Below are 14018 nucleotides of genomic sequence, written 5' to 3'. Positions count from 1 at the left end.
CTTTTTTTTTATACTGGGCTTGTGATCAGATATCACAACTTATTATTACCACTGATTTAAGATAATCAAAACAATATTTCTTACGATTATCTTTTACTGTAGGCATAATGTTTAGAACTTTAGAAAGATCGATGTTTAGTCAAATTTATATCGCCATTTATAAGGATTTTTGTGAAGGTTTTTTTTAAACCCAGTTTAAATAGGAGAGATGTTGATCGTAGTTTTTGTTTGTTTATACTAAATGCATCCTTTTTATATAGTTCACACCAAAGCAGAGAAGGACGAGTTTGATATTTACTTTAATCTTCTCTTTCGTGAATGATCTAGTGGCTTATATTTGGTTCCTAGTTTTGATGTGAATTTAAAGTTTCTTAGTGAGACATTCTAAAAAATGAAGAAACAAGAAATAGGTCATTTCAAGCTGCTAGAATATTCTCCATGAAAATGACAAGAATTCCATACTATCTCAGGCTTCTTGAAAGGGCTAGAAAACCGTGATATCATTGAACAACATAGATTTTGAATACACGAACAAATATAAGCAACAATAGTATACCACTGTCCGAAATTCATAAACCGATTGAGAAAAATAACAAATCCGTGTTACAATCTAAAACTTAGGGAAACGCATCAAATATAAGAGGAGAACTACGACACATCAGAAACACAGCATTAAAATTTGACACACACAGAAACTAACTATAATATAACAATGGGAATTTCCTGACTTGGTACAGGACATTTTATGAAAAAAATGGTGGATTGAACCTGTTTTTTTGGCATGCCTTTTATGCATTCCGATAAAGTATAAAATTGAGAAAGGAAATGGTGAATATGTCAAAGCGACAACAATCCGACCATAGAGCAAACAACAGCCGAAGGCAACCAATGGGTCTTCAATGTAGCGAGAGTTCCCGCACCCGTAGGTGTCTATTTCCGCGCTTTTTCCATTGTCATGATCCTCACATGTACTGCCATAAACCGGAATTTCCTTTACCAGTTAATGGGGAAATCTAAATGTTTTATACGGCATTCATAATGGTACAGGAAGATCTGTCTTTTTTTTTTTTTTAACTTAGGTCAATAAACTCATCATAGATACCAGGATTGAAATTTTATATTTACGACAGACGCGCGTTTCGCCTACAAAAGACTCACCAGTGACACTCGAATCGAACAAAGTTAAAAAGGCAAAATAAAGTACGAAGTTGGGGAGCATTGAGGACCATAAATTCATAAAAGTTTTGCCAAATACAGCTAAGGTAATATATTCCTGAGGTAGAAAAGCCTAAACAGTTAATTTAAAATTATGAACATATCAATGATAACTCAAGTCAACACAGAAGTGCTGACTATTGGGCTGGTGGTACATTCGATCGACGTTATGTAGAATTAACCACATATATTTCTATTTGAACACTATTTAATACTACACATCCAATAATTTTAAGAAAACTGCGTTGTTAGTCCTTCAATGAATATATATACGCAGAATCATCGTACTGGTTTCCTTCTATTGAGTAAAATCTTGTGTAATACATGTTACTAGACATGTATGCCATCATAATTTTGTCCTTCATTTTTGAATATCGTATTGCCTTTTTTTTTACCTCATCTATTGTATTTGTATTTATGTTGTATGTTTCTCTATAAAATTGTATTAAGTTTTTAGACAATAAAGTATCTACCTATCTAGTATTTTTGCGTTTTTAATTTTTATACATTTTACTGTCTTTCTAAGAAATGTTTGCACTTTGACAGTATAGTTGGAATAAAAGCAATGTTTGGCGTACGTTTTGACGATATAACCGGAATGCAACATATTTTGAAATAACGTTTTTGGAGAAGCCGAGGCATGCAGTTGCATGGACATACCTTGACCGTTAATGGTTTACTTTTATAAATTGTTATTTGGATGGAGAGTTGTCTCATTGGCACTCATACCACATGTTCCTATATCTACATAGGAAAAAATCCTTTGATGAATTGTTCTTGAAATGTTAGCTTAGTGTGAACCTGAATATGTTTTTGTATATACTTCTTCTGCTACTTATGACGGTTATCACATGCGAAGCTGAATATTGTAGTCTAATATGACACATATAATTGACACCACTGGTTGAATATACCTCTTCAAAATATTTCTTATGATTATCTTTTACCGTAAACATTGATGGTGGTTATGAACTTTAAACAAATGTTTGGTCGAATAAAATAAAGAAGAACCAGCTCTTTATTGCTCTTTATCAGGTTTTTTGAGAAGTTGTCCAGTATGAATATCAGAGATGTTGATCATTCGTTTTTTATGTTCATAATGAAGGCAGAACTTTTATTGTCTATATTAAAGGAGAGAAGGACATATTTGAGATTTTCTTAAATCTTCTCTTTCGTGAATGATGTAGGGGAATATGGGGTATTCCTATTTTTGTTATGAATTTCAAATAAAAGAGGTTCGAAAGATACTTGAGAATGAGTCAAACTCACATATCGAAAATAAACTGACAGTGCCCTGACAAATATAGTACACATGACAGAACATAGAAAACTAAATACTAAGGAACATGAACCCACCAACTAAAAACTGGGGGTAATCTTCGGTGCTCAATCAGACGGGTAAGCAGATTTTGCTCCACATATGACACCCGTCGTGTTGCTCAAACTATTACAAACCCGGTAAATAGTCTAATTCGAAACACAGAATTGCTAGAGTCTTTTTCTATTTGTTGCAACATTTTCTATGAAAGATGACACACTATTACCTGTTGCAATAATCCTAAACTGCACCTACCAATAACCTGAAGTTCCTCTTCCAATTGATGAACGTAGGCATTCGATATATCGGCCCTTCTACTAAAACTTTCTATGTTAATTTAGTGCTTACGATGCAAAGTAGGTAGTTTTGTAGGTCAATTTGAATATCAAATCAAATCGATTCAATATTTTTATTTGTGTAAAATACAATTATTGGATTGTTACAAATAAACTCAACATAGATACCTGCCATAACAGTTTAAACGATTGTTTTATCACTCTACCAGATAAACAACAGAATAAGGCATAAATGTGGTATCCGATATGTCACTGATTCTACACGTGATTTCACCATTCAGATTTGTCGTAGTACTGACGACACTGCATCTAACATCCCGCATGCAAGCTGATACACACCTTTCTAGTGACGTCACAATTATAGTTTCAAGTGGATATAATAAACTGACATCATTCCCTTGTTTTCGTAGATACGAACAACTTTCTGTGACTGGAGTGTGTCCTCTGTCTAAAAATAGAGAAGTCTCATGAGTTACCCATGACAAAATGTTACCGTAATGTTCTGTAAATTAAGACTTTATTAAACGTTAACTTGAAAATTTGAGAAAATTTTAATGTTTTTAAAACTTTGAAAGGCTTAGATGGTATCAGCCAAATTTAACAGACAACTTTTGAGAATTTCATTTTTAATGCTTTTAAACCTCGTTATTGATTTGCATTCGAACTGTTTTTAATAAATTGACAGTGATGAGTCCAACGAAGAGCAATTGCGTCTTGGATACTAAATTATAAAATTATAAAATGATCCTGGTATTTTAAAGTCTTGTTTATGTATTTACGGAAGCGACCACCGAAAATAACGTAAATGTATGTAGTTTTATGGAAAAATTATGAATATGCAATAATTCTTATCTGATCATTAATACGTTTTCATTTTGATATTTATCATAAGATTTTAAAATAAATGCATTTGATAAGACGTTCCTATTTTGAAGCTATTTGTGAGCACTGACGGTTTAGACTTTTTGTAAACATGTACAGAACCAAAAACAATTGACAAAAAAGTAATGATAAACAAAAGGGCTCAAAAAGAAGGGGGAAAAAACACGATCCAGAATGAAATGTTTTTATACTCAGATCCACTGGATTTCAAATAAACGATTGAAATGGTATAAAATTGTAGAATTACATATTAAACAAATCATAGTATTTAAAGGTATAAAAAACACCTACGTGGTATAAAAGATGTTGTTTCTGCAATAGTACTTGCTGCGTCTGTAGTGATTGTTTCTGATGTTGTTTCTGCAACGATATTTGCGGCTTCTGATGTTTCAGCGACGGTATTTGCGGCTTCTGTTGTTTTAGCGACGGTATTTGCTGCATCTGTAATAATTGCTTCCGGTGTTGTTTCTGTCACGATGTTGGTGGCTTCTGTTGTTTGAGCGACGGTTATTGCTGCTTCTGTAGTTAATGTTTCTGATGTTGTTTCTGCGGCGGTACTAGTTTCTTCTGTAGTTATTGCTTCTGTTGTTGTTGGTCCTTCGGTGGTTATAATTGGTAAGTTAAATGAATCTATTGAAAAATCACCTGGAAAAAATACATGTTATATAGCACATTGCATTGAATATGGAAGTCATGTTACATTATTATAGGTATGACGTATTGTTGATAATACATTTTGTGAACGGATTATAAAGATGAATTATATGACGATTTTCGAATAGAATAGGGTTTAATGCTACGATTGAACCTTGCTGCCGTTCTTTATTTCAAGGTACCAATCTTTTCTAGTGTGGATAGCAAAGAAATGTTCAAAACCAGTTCTTTGTGATGTTTTTCATAAGTATTTTTCGTTTCTCGGTTTATATATAGATTAAACCGTTAGTTTTCCCGTTCAAATGGTTTTACACTAGAAATTTTTGAGGCCCTTTATAGCTTGCTGATAGATGTGAGCCAAGGCTCCGTGTTAAAGACTGTACTTTGACCTATAATGGTTTACTTTTATAAATTGTGACTTGAATGGAGAGTTTGCGCATTGGAACCGCATCTTCTTATGTATATGAACGCAATGTTGGAAATATTGGAACTGCACAAATCCTAACATGGTCAGGTAATCTAGTGCTGATTGAACCAGCATGACATACAGAACGAGTCAGAAGTCTTGAAATGTATTTGCTTTTGAGTATCTCTATCCAAGTGCAAACTCTTTGTATGTCATGTTGAATGAATTTAAACATTTACAAGTCAGAATATAAATGAAAGGACATATGCTTGATTCTTCAGTGAGACAACAATCGGTCAATAAAATAAACTAGTTACCATGCAATATATGTTCCAAAACGAGTCTAGACAAAATAAAATATGAAAAATAACACTTTAAAAATGTTATGCCTCGAATTAAGATGTAAAACAAAATTTAAATATGGTAATGAAATAAACAAAAAAGGATTAAAATTGCAATCATACAATTTTATAGTATTCTTATTTCAGATGATTTCAGAGTTGAGGCACTGATATCAATTTTATAATGTTTGCGCTCTTTTTCGTAGAAAACATCTCTTATATCGCAGGGGTTCGTGTTGCTCTGTCTTAAGTTTGATGTTGTGCTTTGTTGATAATTGTTTTTCCCCGTCATTTGTCATTCTTATATGCTAAGGTTTTATCGGTTTGTCTAAGCACAATAAATATCCTACTGGTATATTCCACCTCTTTTTAGAATCTTATACACAAACATACATACCAAAGTCTGAGGTAACTGTTGTCTGGTCACATAGTTCTTGACTACCGTCTCTGGTTGGCCCTATGATTGCAATATCATAAAACTGTACACAGTTCATCTCACCCTGGAAATTCGTACTTCCATCTCCACCGATCACAATCGATTCAAATGCTGGCAATGTAACTATCTCTTTACCCATCCCTATTTCAGTAGCAGTTGTGCTGCCTCTATCGTCTACAATGTATAAGTCAGCCTGGTCGTCATTAATCCATTTCATATTAAACGTAAATCCGACAAGAAACCACTCTTCAGGCTTAAGTTTAGTTACTTCTCCATTGTACCACATGCCATTACTATCTACATAGTCAACACTTAGAATAGTGCCTGTAAGTCGAATATCTATGGTCAATTGTCCTGCAGCGTCAAACACCTGTATTAACGGCGTGTTTTGTGTTATACTAGTAAAATATATATAAACCGCGATAGTCATTGCATTAACAAAGCCTGCGGCAGCATAATCTTGAATTGATGATATTTTGACATACTTATTGCTGGTGGGGGTAAAATCCAGCACCTCGGTTCCTGCTGTAATCGTGGAGAGCTGAGGAGCAGTAACGTTGTACAACACGGCGTAACTACAATGAAAATTAATCAATACAGTATTAAGGGTTTTAATAGTTTTATAAGTAAATATAGTATTCGGATGTTCAACATGTGGAGCAGAACCTGCTCCCCCTTCCGGAGCATCTGAGATCACCACAGGTTTAGAAGGTTCGTGTCGCTCTGTCTTTAATCTTATTCTATGTTCATGTTGTATTTTGTGTAATAACTGTTGTCTGTTGGTCTTTTCCTTTTAAATAATCATTACTTTTGCAGTTTATTTTCGACTTTCGAGTTTGGATGTCCCTTTGGTATCTTTCGTCTCTGTTCAAAACTCGTAAAACTATTTGTAATGATACACATTTCAAAGGCGAATTACATGAATTCCGAAACCAGACCAGAAGCGTATGTGCATGCATCAGTCTTTGTTCGATTAAAATATTACGATATGGAATTGGAAACACTCAGTAACTTTGCAGATCAGACGGCTATTCTGATATTTTCAAGATCTAAGACCTGGAAAACATGTCACTATTTTGTTTAAATACAGTTGTCACATCTGGTAACCTTTCGTAACGGTGATCATAAGAGGTGTGCAGTGTTTTTTTACAATCGTTTCTCCTCTTATCCCCACAGGTACCTGCCTCAGACTTTTTTTAATACCTACGACGGTATTCAGTTGTACCATGTCTAAACAAAGGGATAATACCTACCTGTAACTAAGGCGAGATTCGGTTGTACAATGTCTAAACACAGGGATAATGCCTACCTGTGACTAAGGCAAGATTCAGTTGTACAATGTCTAAACACATGGATAATGCCTACCTGTGTCTAAGGCAGGATTCTGTTGTACGTTGTACAATGTCTAAACACATGGATAATACCTACCTGTGACTAAGGCAGGATTCTGTCGTGCAATGTCTAAACACATGGATAATGCCTACCTGTGTCTTAGGCAGGATTCAGTTGTACAATGTATAAATACATGGATAATGCCTACCTGTGACTAAGGCGAGATTCGGTTGTACAATGTCTAAACACATGGATAATGCCTACCTGTGACTAAGGCGGGATTCAGTTGTACAATGTCTAAACACATGGATAATGCCTACCTGTGTCTAAGGCAGGATTCAGTTGTACAATGTCTAAACACATGGATAATGCCTACCTGTGACTAAGGCAAGATTCGGTTGTACAATGTCTAAACACATGGATAATGCCTACCTGTGACTAAGGCAGGATTCAGTTGTACAATGTCTAAACACATGGATAATGCCTACCTGTGAATAAGGCAGGATTCAGTTGTAAAATGTCTAAACACATGGATAATACCTACCTGTGTCTCAGGCAGGATTCAGTTGTACAATGTCTAAACACATGGATAATGTCTACCTGTGAATAAGGCAGGATTCAGTTGTACAATGTCTAAACACATGGATAATACCTACCTGTGTCTCAGGCAGGATTCTGTTGTACAATGTCTAAACACATGGATAATACCTACCTGTGACTAAGGCATGATTCAGTTGTACAATGTCTAAACACATGGATAATGCCTACCTGTGACTAAGGCAGGATTCAGTTGTACAATGTCTAAACACATGGATAATACCTACCTGTGTCTAAGGCAGGATTCTGTGATACAATGTCTAAACACATGGATAATACCTACCTGTGACTGAGGCAAGATTCAGTTGTACAATGTCTAAACACATGGATAATGCCTACCTGTGACTAAGGCGAGATTCGGTTGTACAATGTCTAAACATAGGATAATGCCTACCTGTGACTAAGGCAGGATTCAGTTGTACAATGTCTAAACACATGGATAATGCCTACCTGTGACTAAGGCAGGATTCAGTTGTACAATGTCTAAACACATGGATAATACCTACCTTTGTCTCAGGCAGGATTCTGTTGTACAATGTCTAAACACATGGATAATACCTACCGCTGACTAAGGCATGATTCAGTTGTACAATGTCTAAACACATGGATAATGCCTACCTGTGACTAAGGCAGGATTCAGTTGTACAATGTCTAAACACATGTATAATACCTACCTGTGTCTAAGGCAGGATTCTGTTGTACAATGTCTAAACACATGGATAATACCTACCTGTGACTAAGGCATGATTCAGTTGTACAATGTCTAAACACATGGATAATGCCTACCTGTGACTAAGGCAGGATTCAGTTGTACAATGTCTAAACACATGGATAATGCCTACCTGTGTCTAAGGCAGGATTCAGTTGTTCAATGTCTAAACAAAGGAATAATACCTACCTGTGACTAAGGCGAGATTTGGTTGTACAATGTCTAAACACATCGATAATGCCTACCTGTGTCTAAAGCAGGATTCAGTTGTATAATGTCTAAACACATGGATAATACCTACCTGTGTCTAAGGCAGGATTCGGTTGTACAATGTCTAAACACATGGATAATGCCTACCTGTGACTAAGGCAGGATTCAGTTGTACAATGTCTAAACACATGGATAATACCTACCTGTGTCTAAGGCAGGATTCTGTTGCACAATGTCTAAACACACGGATAATGCCTACCTGTGTGTAAGGCAGGATTCAGTTGTACAATGTCTAAACACAGGGATAATACCTACCTGTGTCTAAGGCGAGATTCGGTTGTACAATGTCTAAACACAGGAATAGTGCCTACCTGTGTCTAAGGCAAGATTCAGTTGTACAATGTCTAAACACAGGTAAAAACCTACCTGTGCCTAAGGCAGGATTCAGTTGTACAATGTCTAAACACAGGTAAATACCTACACGTGACTTATACAGGTTACGGTTGTACAATGTCTTAACACAGGGATAATGCCTACCTATGTTGACTGAGATACGACAGGTCGTGTTTTGATGATCTAAGTTGCCAAAAGTACAAGGGGTTAGGATCCTCTTTTGACATCATCAGATCGTTTATTTCCCGTCTCTCCTCTGATAACTCGATTAGAATACCTGTTACAAGAAAAAAATAATTGAATTTTGAACTCATAAACGACTTAAATTAATCGATGTTTACATATCTTAATAAACATGTTTAAAAAAACAAACTCCTAGGAAAATTTTAAAACGGATAGTCATTTATCAAATGGCAAAAATTAAAAGCTTAAACAAATAGAAAACAACTGTCATATTCCTTACTTGGTACAGACATTTCCTTACGTAGAAAATGGCCGATTTAACCTGATAGTATCGCCAGCATTAACCTTTCACTGTACGACAGTCGCATAAAATTCCATTATATTGACAACAATGTTTGAACAAAGCAAACAAACTCAATAGCTAAAAATTTCAAAAATTAAGGTATAGCAGTGTCGCGAATAGCGAAAGATTCATTATTTGAATTTATAGACTGTTATTCTCCACTAATTATTATTTTGAGCTCCGTTAATTGTTACTAGAAATTTCTCATTTTTTTGTTACCTTGACTCCGGTGATTGTATTATATGTGAACATTTTTAGGTATTTCATGTGAATTTCGTTCAACTGGCTTATATATGACTATATACACAATTTGAAATAATCATTATGTTTTTCTTGATACTTAAAAAAAGGATTACTTTGTTACAATTTTCCGATGTTAGTGTTACTAACCATCTACACAACATTATTTGGCACCGGAACCTGTGATTAATTCTATTCCGAAATTGGATATTAATTCAAGAGAATTCAAAATGTCAAATGTGCGATTCCTCAAAGGTAAAGTAACAGTTTTCATACAGAAATACAGAACGGGAAGCAAATATTATTATCGAAGGTATATAAACTCGATCAACAACGTTTTGTGTTGGAGGCAACTAAATGTGCGGACAAGCTTAAGATGTATGCCAAAAAATTAGAAACTCCTAGTTAGAAACTTGCTAGTGCTTTGGAAGATGAAGGGGAAGTCATAGATGATATAGTGGATGAAGACTATGAGCAGTGTTCAAGCGCGATCGATTGTTACATGGATCTTTTTAAATTTAAATAAAGGTTAGTTGACTTTATTAAAAGGAGAGCATGGAAGCTAAAGAAAACAAATTATCTAGCCAAATTGAAGGGTTACAAAAGGAAATGAAAGATATTATGCAAAGTCTAATAAAACAACAACATGAAATCTTTCAGAAACAATTGATAAATGAAAAGGAAAATTCTACAATGCTCTATAAAATTACCAAAATTATATCTCCACTATTTTAATGGTGAGAAAATATAGTGGATGGCGTTTTGGGATTCGTTTAAAAGTTCCGTACATGCAACTACAAAGTTGACAAATATCGAGATATTTGGAGCAAGCTACAAGGAGAAGCTAAACGTACAGTGTAGGGTTTCACTTTATCTTGTGGTAATTATTCTTTACCTATTAACAATTTTTAGGAAACATTTGGAAACAACCACGATGTAGTTTATATTCATTATAATCAATTAATAAATCTTCCATCGCCATCAAACGAATTTTTTAGCTTGAGAGATTTTTTCCATAAATCTAACAGACTGTTCGAAATAAAGGCAACAGTAGTATACCGCTGTTCAAAACTCATAAATCCATGGACAAAAAACAAAATCGGGGTAACAAACTAAAACCGAGGGAAACGCATTAAATATAAGAGGAGAACAACGACACAACACCGAAACGCAACACACACAGAAACGGACCAAGCAACAGACAAAACACCACGAGAATAACAAATATAACATCAAAACCAAATACGTGAATTTGAGATAGACAAGTACCGTGCCACGTCTTATCTCAATATCTCAAAAATAAGAGAAAACACAAACGACTCAACCTTAAAAATGCAACACACACAGGAACGAATAATATTATAACAATGGCCATCTTCCTGACTTGGTACAGGACACTTTTAAAGGGGAATAAAAGTGGTGGGTTGAACCTGGTTTTATGGCATGCCAAACTTCGCACTTTAATGGCAAAGTTAAATATAACATTGAAATGACAACATAATATTACAGGACTACAATAAAAATAAAAAGGAGAATACATTAGACAAAGAAAAACATGATGAATAGATAACAAAAGGCATCAGGTTTAAAATTCAATTCGCCAAAAACGCGTCTTGTCCACACAAGACTCACCAGTGACGCCCAGATATAAAAGTTTGAAAGTGAAAAAAGTACAAAGTTGTACAGCACTGAAGATCAAAAGTTGAAAAGGTTTTGCCAAATACGGCATTGTTTTTATGCCCGGGATAAGAACACCATTATTATATAGAACGATTCATGCTATTGCAAACAGTTAATTTTAAAAAATGAATATGAAAGATATATACATAATGAAACTAAAGTATAAACTTATTACAGAAAAGTAAACCCGAATACATGATGCTAAGTTCAATACAGCATAGACACACCCGAAGTCTGGAAGTTTTGAAACAGAATGTGAACCAAAACGTGTTTGTATCTATTATCAGATCAAAACTACCCGAAGATGCATTACTTCAGTTAAATATTCCTAAAGGAACTAAGACGAAGTGGAAAATAGCAAAGTAAATTCTCATCATTTAAGAAATGACTGAAATATTTACTGTCTATGAAGCAATAACATAAAAAAATTGGTGCACACTGAAGAACGCGCATAGCGGGTTCTTTAACAGTGTGCACCACATTTTTTATGTTATTTCGATATTACTGTCATTTCTTATAATTTAATTCTAAATTTCATTTTAAACCGTAGAAAACAATGAAAAACGTCGTTGACGTCACGGTCACATGACTACATTATGTCTATGGACTGACAACAAAATAATGTCAGCCAATCAGAAGATGCGTTACATCCAAAATTAATTTATAGAAGCATGTGCCCAAAATTGTACAACCTGAAGAAGGCTTGTGATTATTTGTCAGAAGAAATTAGTGAATTTTGTTCTGAAAATGTATTACAAGAATTTGAAATGATAAATAATGAGTGTAAACATTGTGTTATAATCCAATAACGATTAAAACAAACACTTTCATCAACAAAGCAAAGAAAAAAGGCATACAGGCACTATATGGACAAAGCTCATAAGCAAAAACGAAAGACAAGAATACAAAAATGACCATCGAATAATAACACGATAGTGGGATGCTTAAATACCGAATAGATACTATCAAAAACTTGATTAAACAGTGAAGGTTAAAAATATACCATGTCACATAAAAATAACACCACAAAAAGTAATTCATATGATTAACAACGCCAGTCCCTAGAATATATACTTCTAGACCATTATGTGCTATTTGTTTATTTAATTGTTTTTAAGAAGAAGGACGATACATTCTTTGACATGACCCTGGCATTCGTCAAAACTCGGCCGATTCCGTACCTTCATAGATTAGCAGATTCACCGAGGACTGCCGATTGACAACCCTGGTTTATCAACTTTCTGCTTAACAGTTGTGACTTTTAACAAAGTCTGAGGTACATTACAAGGTCATGAATACCAAATGAGTTAGGAAATGTATATCCTTTATGCTGATGAAGGTTGTGAAAAAAAGGTAGATAGGGTGTCTTCCTCCATCTTGGATTTTAAAATACCAGAAAACAATGTCTAGATCTTTAATAGAATGTGTCAATTTTGAGAGTTGTAGGAAATTAATGTGTAAGAACTTTCATTTCAATATAGAAAATGACATGTTTTATAATATTTATGCTTGCATTTTTACCAAAAACAGAAAACTTTTCTTTGATTATTTTTTTTCTAACTTTGCCATATAAGGGAAGACAACTCAAATGCAAGGGCAGATAATTCAGATAAAGGTATGTTTACGATAGAATGTGTTAGATATTTACCTATTTTATTACGTAGCTAGCAAAGAACGGGTCTGGTGACCCCATTTTTTCTTTTTCTTAACAGGAAGCATACTATTAAAGCTATCTTCTCACATATTATCTCAAAATTCTTCCACTATTTTTATTAATATTTCTTAAAAAGCACGATAAAAACTACATTTTGGCAAAGTATTAAAAAAAAATCAATGGATTATCATTTTTTAAAAACTTCTTTGGATTAGAGCGTCACTGATGAGTCTTTTGAAGACGTAACGCGCGTCTGGTGTATATAAAAAATTTAGTCCTGGTATCTATGATGAGTTTATTTATTAGACACCCCATCTACCTAAACTGATGTTCGGTTTGACTTTTTTATTGTATAAATTTCAAGATTGTTATAGTTTAATAAAGTATATCAATTAAGCAATATTAACCAAAAACAAAAAAAAAGTAACTATAAATGTAATTATTTATAATTATTTCGGATAACAGATATCCATCATCAGTAAGATTCTAATGTTAAATGAATCATCTTTCAGTTTTCTTAAATAAAACTATAACAATCTTGAAATTTATACAATAAAAAGGTCCAACCGAGCTTCAGTTACGACGCTTGCACCATTCTATAAATCATATAACCTATGTCATGTTTAACAAATTTTTAAAATTGTGCAAGCGTCTTAACTGATGTTAGGTTTGACTTTTTTATTGTATAAATTTCAAGATTGTTATAGTTTAATAAAGTATATCAATGAAGTAATACTAACCGAAAACAAACAGTACTCCTTTCCATTTCATTTTTTCTTTCGTTGTAGACAGCCTCATCATACAGTTAAAAAGACCATTTATGTTTGTCTTAAAAGTATTTATATTATTTTTCCAGTCTTTTTTATCAATTAAATTTTGCCTTACAAGAGGGAGGAGAATTGGCAATTAGTTGTAATTGTATAAGCTCATTTTAAGTACACATTCTTTGTCGATCCCGCCTTTCATAATCTATCCTTTATAATTATAGTGTTTATTTTTTTATTGACCTCAATATGCATGAAATAGTATTTGTCAGTGGATGTTTAGGGAACAAATCAATCTCAAAACTATTGTGAAAAATTTAGAACACATGTATCAAAAAACTAAACGATTTCTTAACCATGTATTG

The 14018-nt window shown here is 33.9% G+C and overlaps 1 protein-coding gene across 1 annotated transcript; it reads right to left on the bottom strand.

The window, feature by feature from the left end:
- Positions 1 to 3026: 3026 nt before the first annotated feature.
- Positions 3027 to 13705, bottom strand: LOC134726898 (uncharacterized). Its single transcript, XM_063591301.1, has 5 exons — positions 13630 to 13705; positions 8934 to 9066; positions 5510 to 6123; positions 4003 to 4356; positions 3027 to 3277 (listed from the first exon to the last, which is right to left on the bottom strand). Exons 1-5 carry the CDS (start codon positions 13688 to 13690, stop codon positions 3027 to 3029), a joined length of 1413 nt encoding a protein of 470 aa, XP_063447371.1. The 5' UTR covers positions 13691 to 13705.
- Positions 13706 to 14018: the final 313 nt, after the last annotated feature.

This window comes from Mytilus trossulus, chromosome 7 (assembly GCF_036588685.1).
Source record: "Mytilus trossulus isolate FHL-02 chromosome 7, PNRI_Mtr1.1.1.hap1, whole genome shotgun sequence".
NCBI classification, from domain to species: domain Eukaryota; kingdom Metazoa; phylum Mollusca; class Bivalvia; order Mytilida; family Mytilidae; genus Mytilus; species Mytilus trossulus.
The sequence above is the reverse complement of the archived record's forward strand: the minus strand, read 5'-3'. Positions and strand labels throughout refer to the sequence as shown.

Coding starts and splice junctions, on each gene's coding strand:
- LOC134726898 (XM_063591301.1), bottom strand. CDS start 13,690: ATGATGAGGCTGTCTACAACGAAAGAAAAAATGAAATGGAAAGGAGTA. Junction 4,357..5,509: donor AACAGTTACCTCAGACTTTG/GTATGTATGTTT, acceptor TATTTTTTCCAG/GTGATTTTTCAATAGATTCA. Junction 3,278..4,002: donor AACAACATCTTTTATACCAC/GTAGGTGTTTTT, acceptor CTCTATTTTTAG/ACAGAGGACACACTCCAGTC.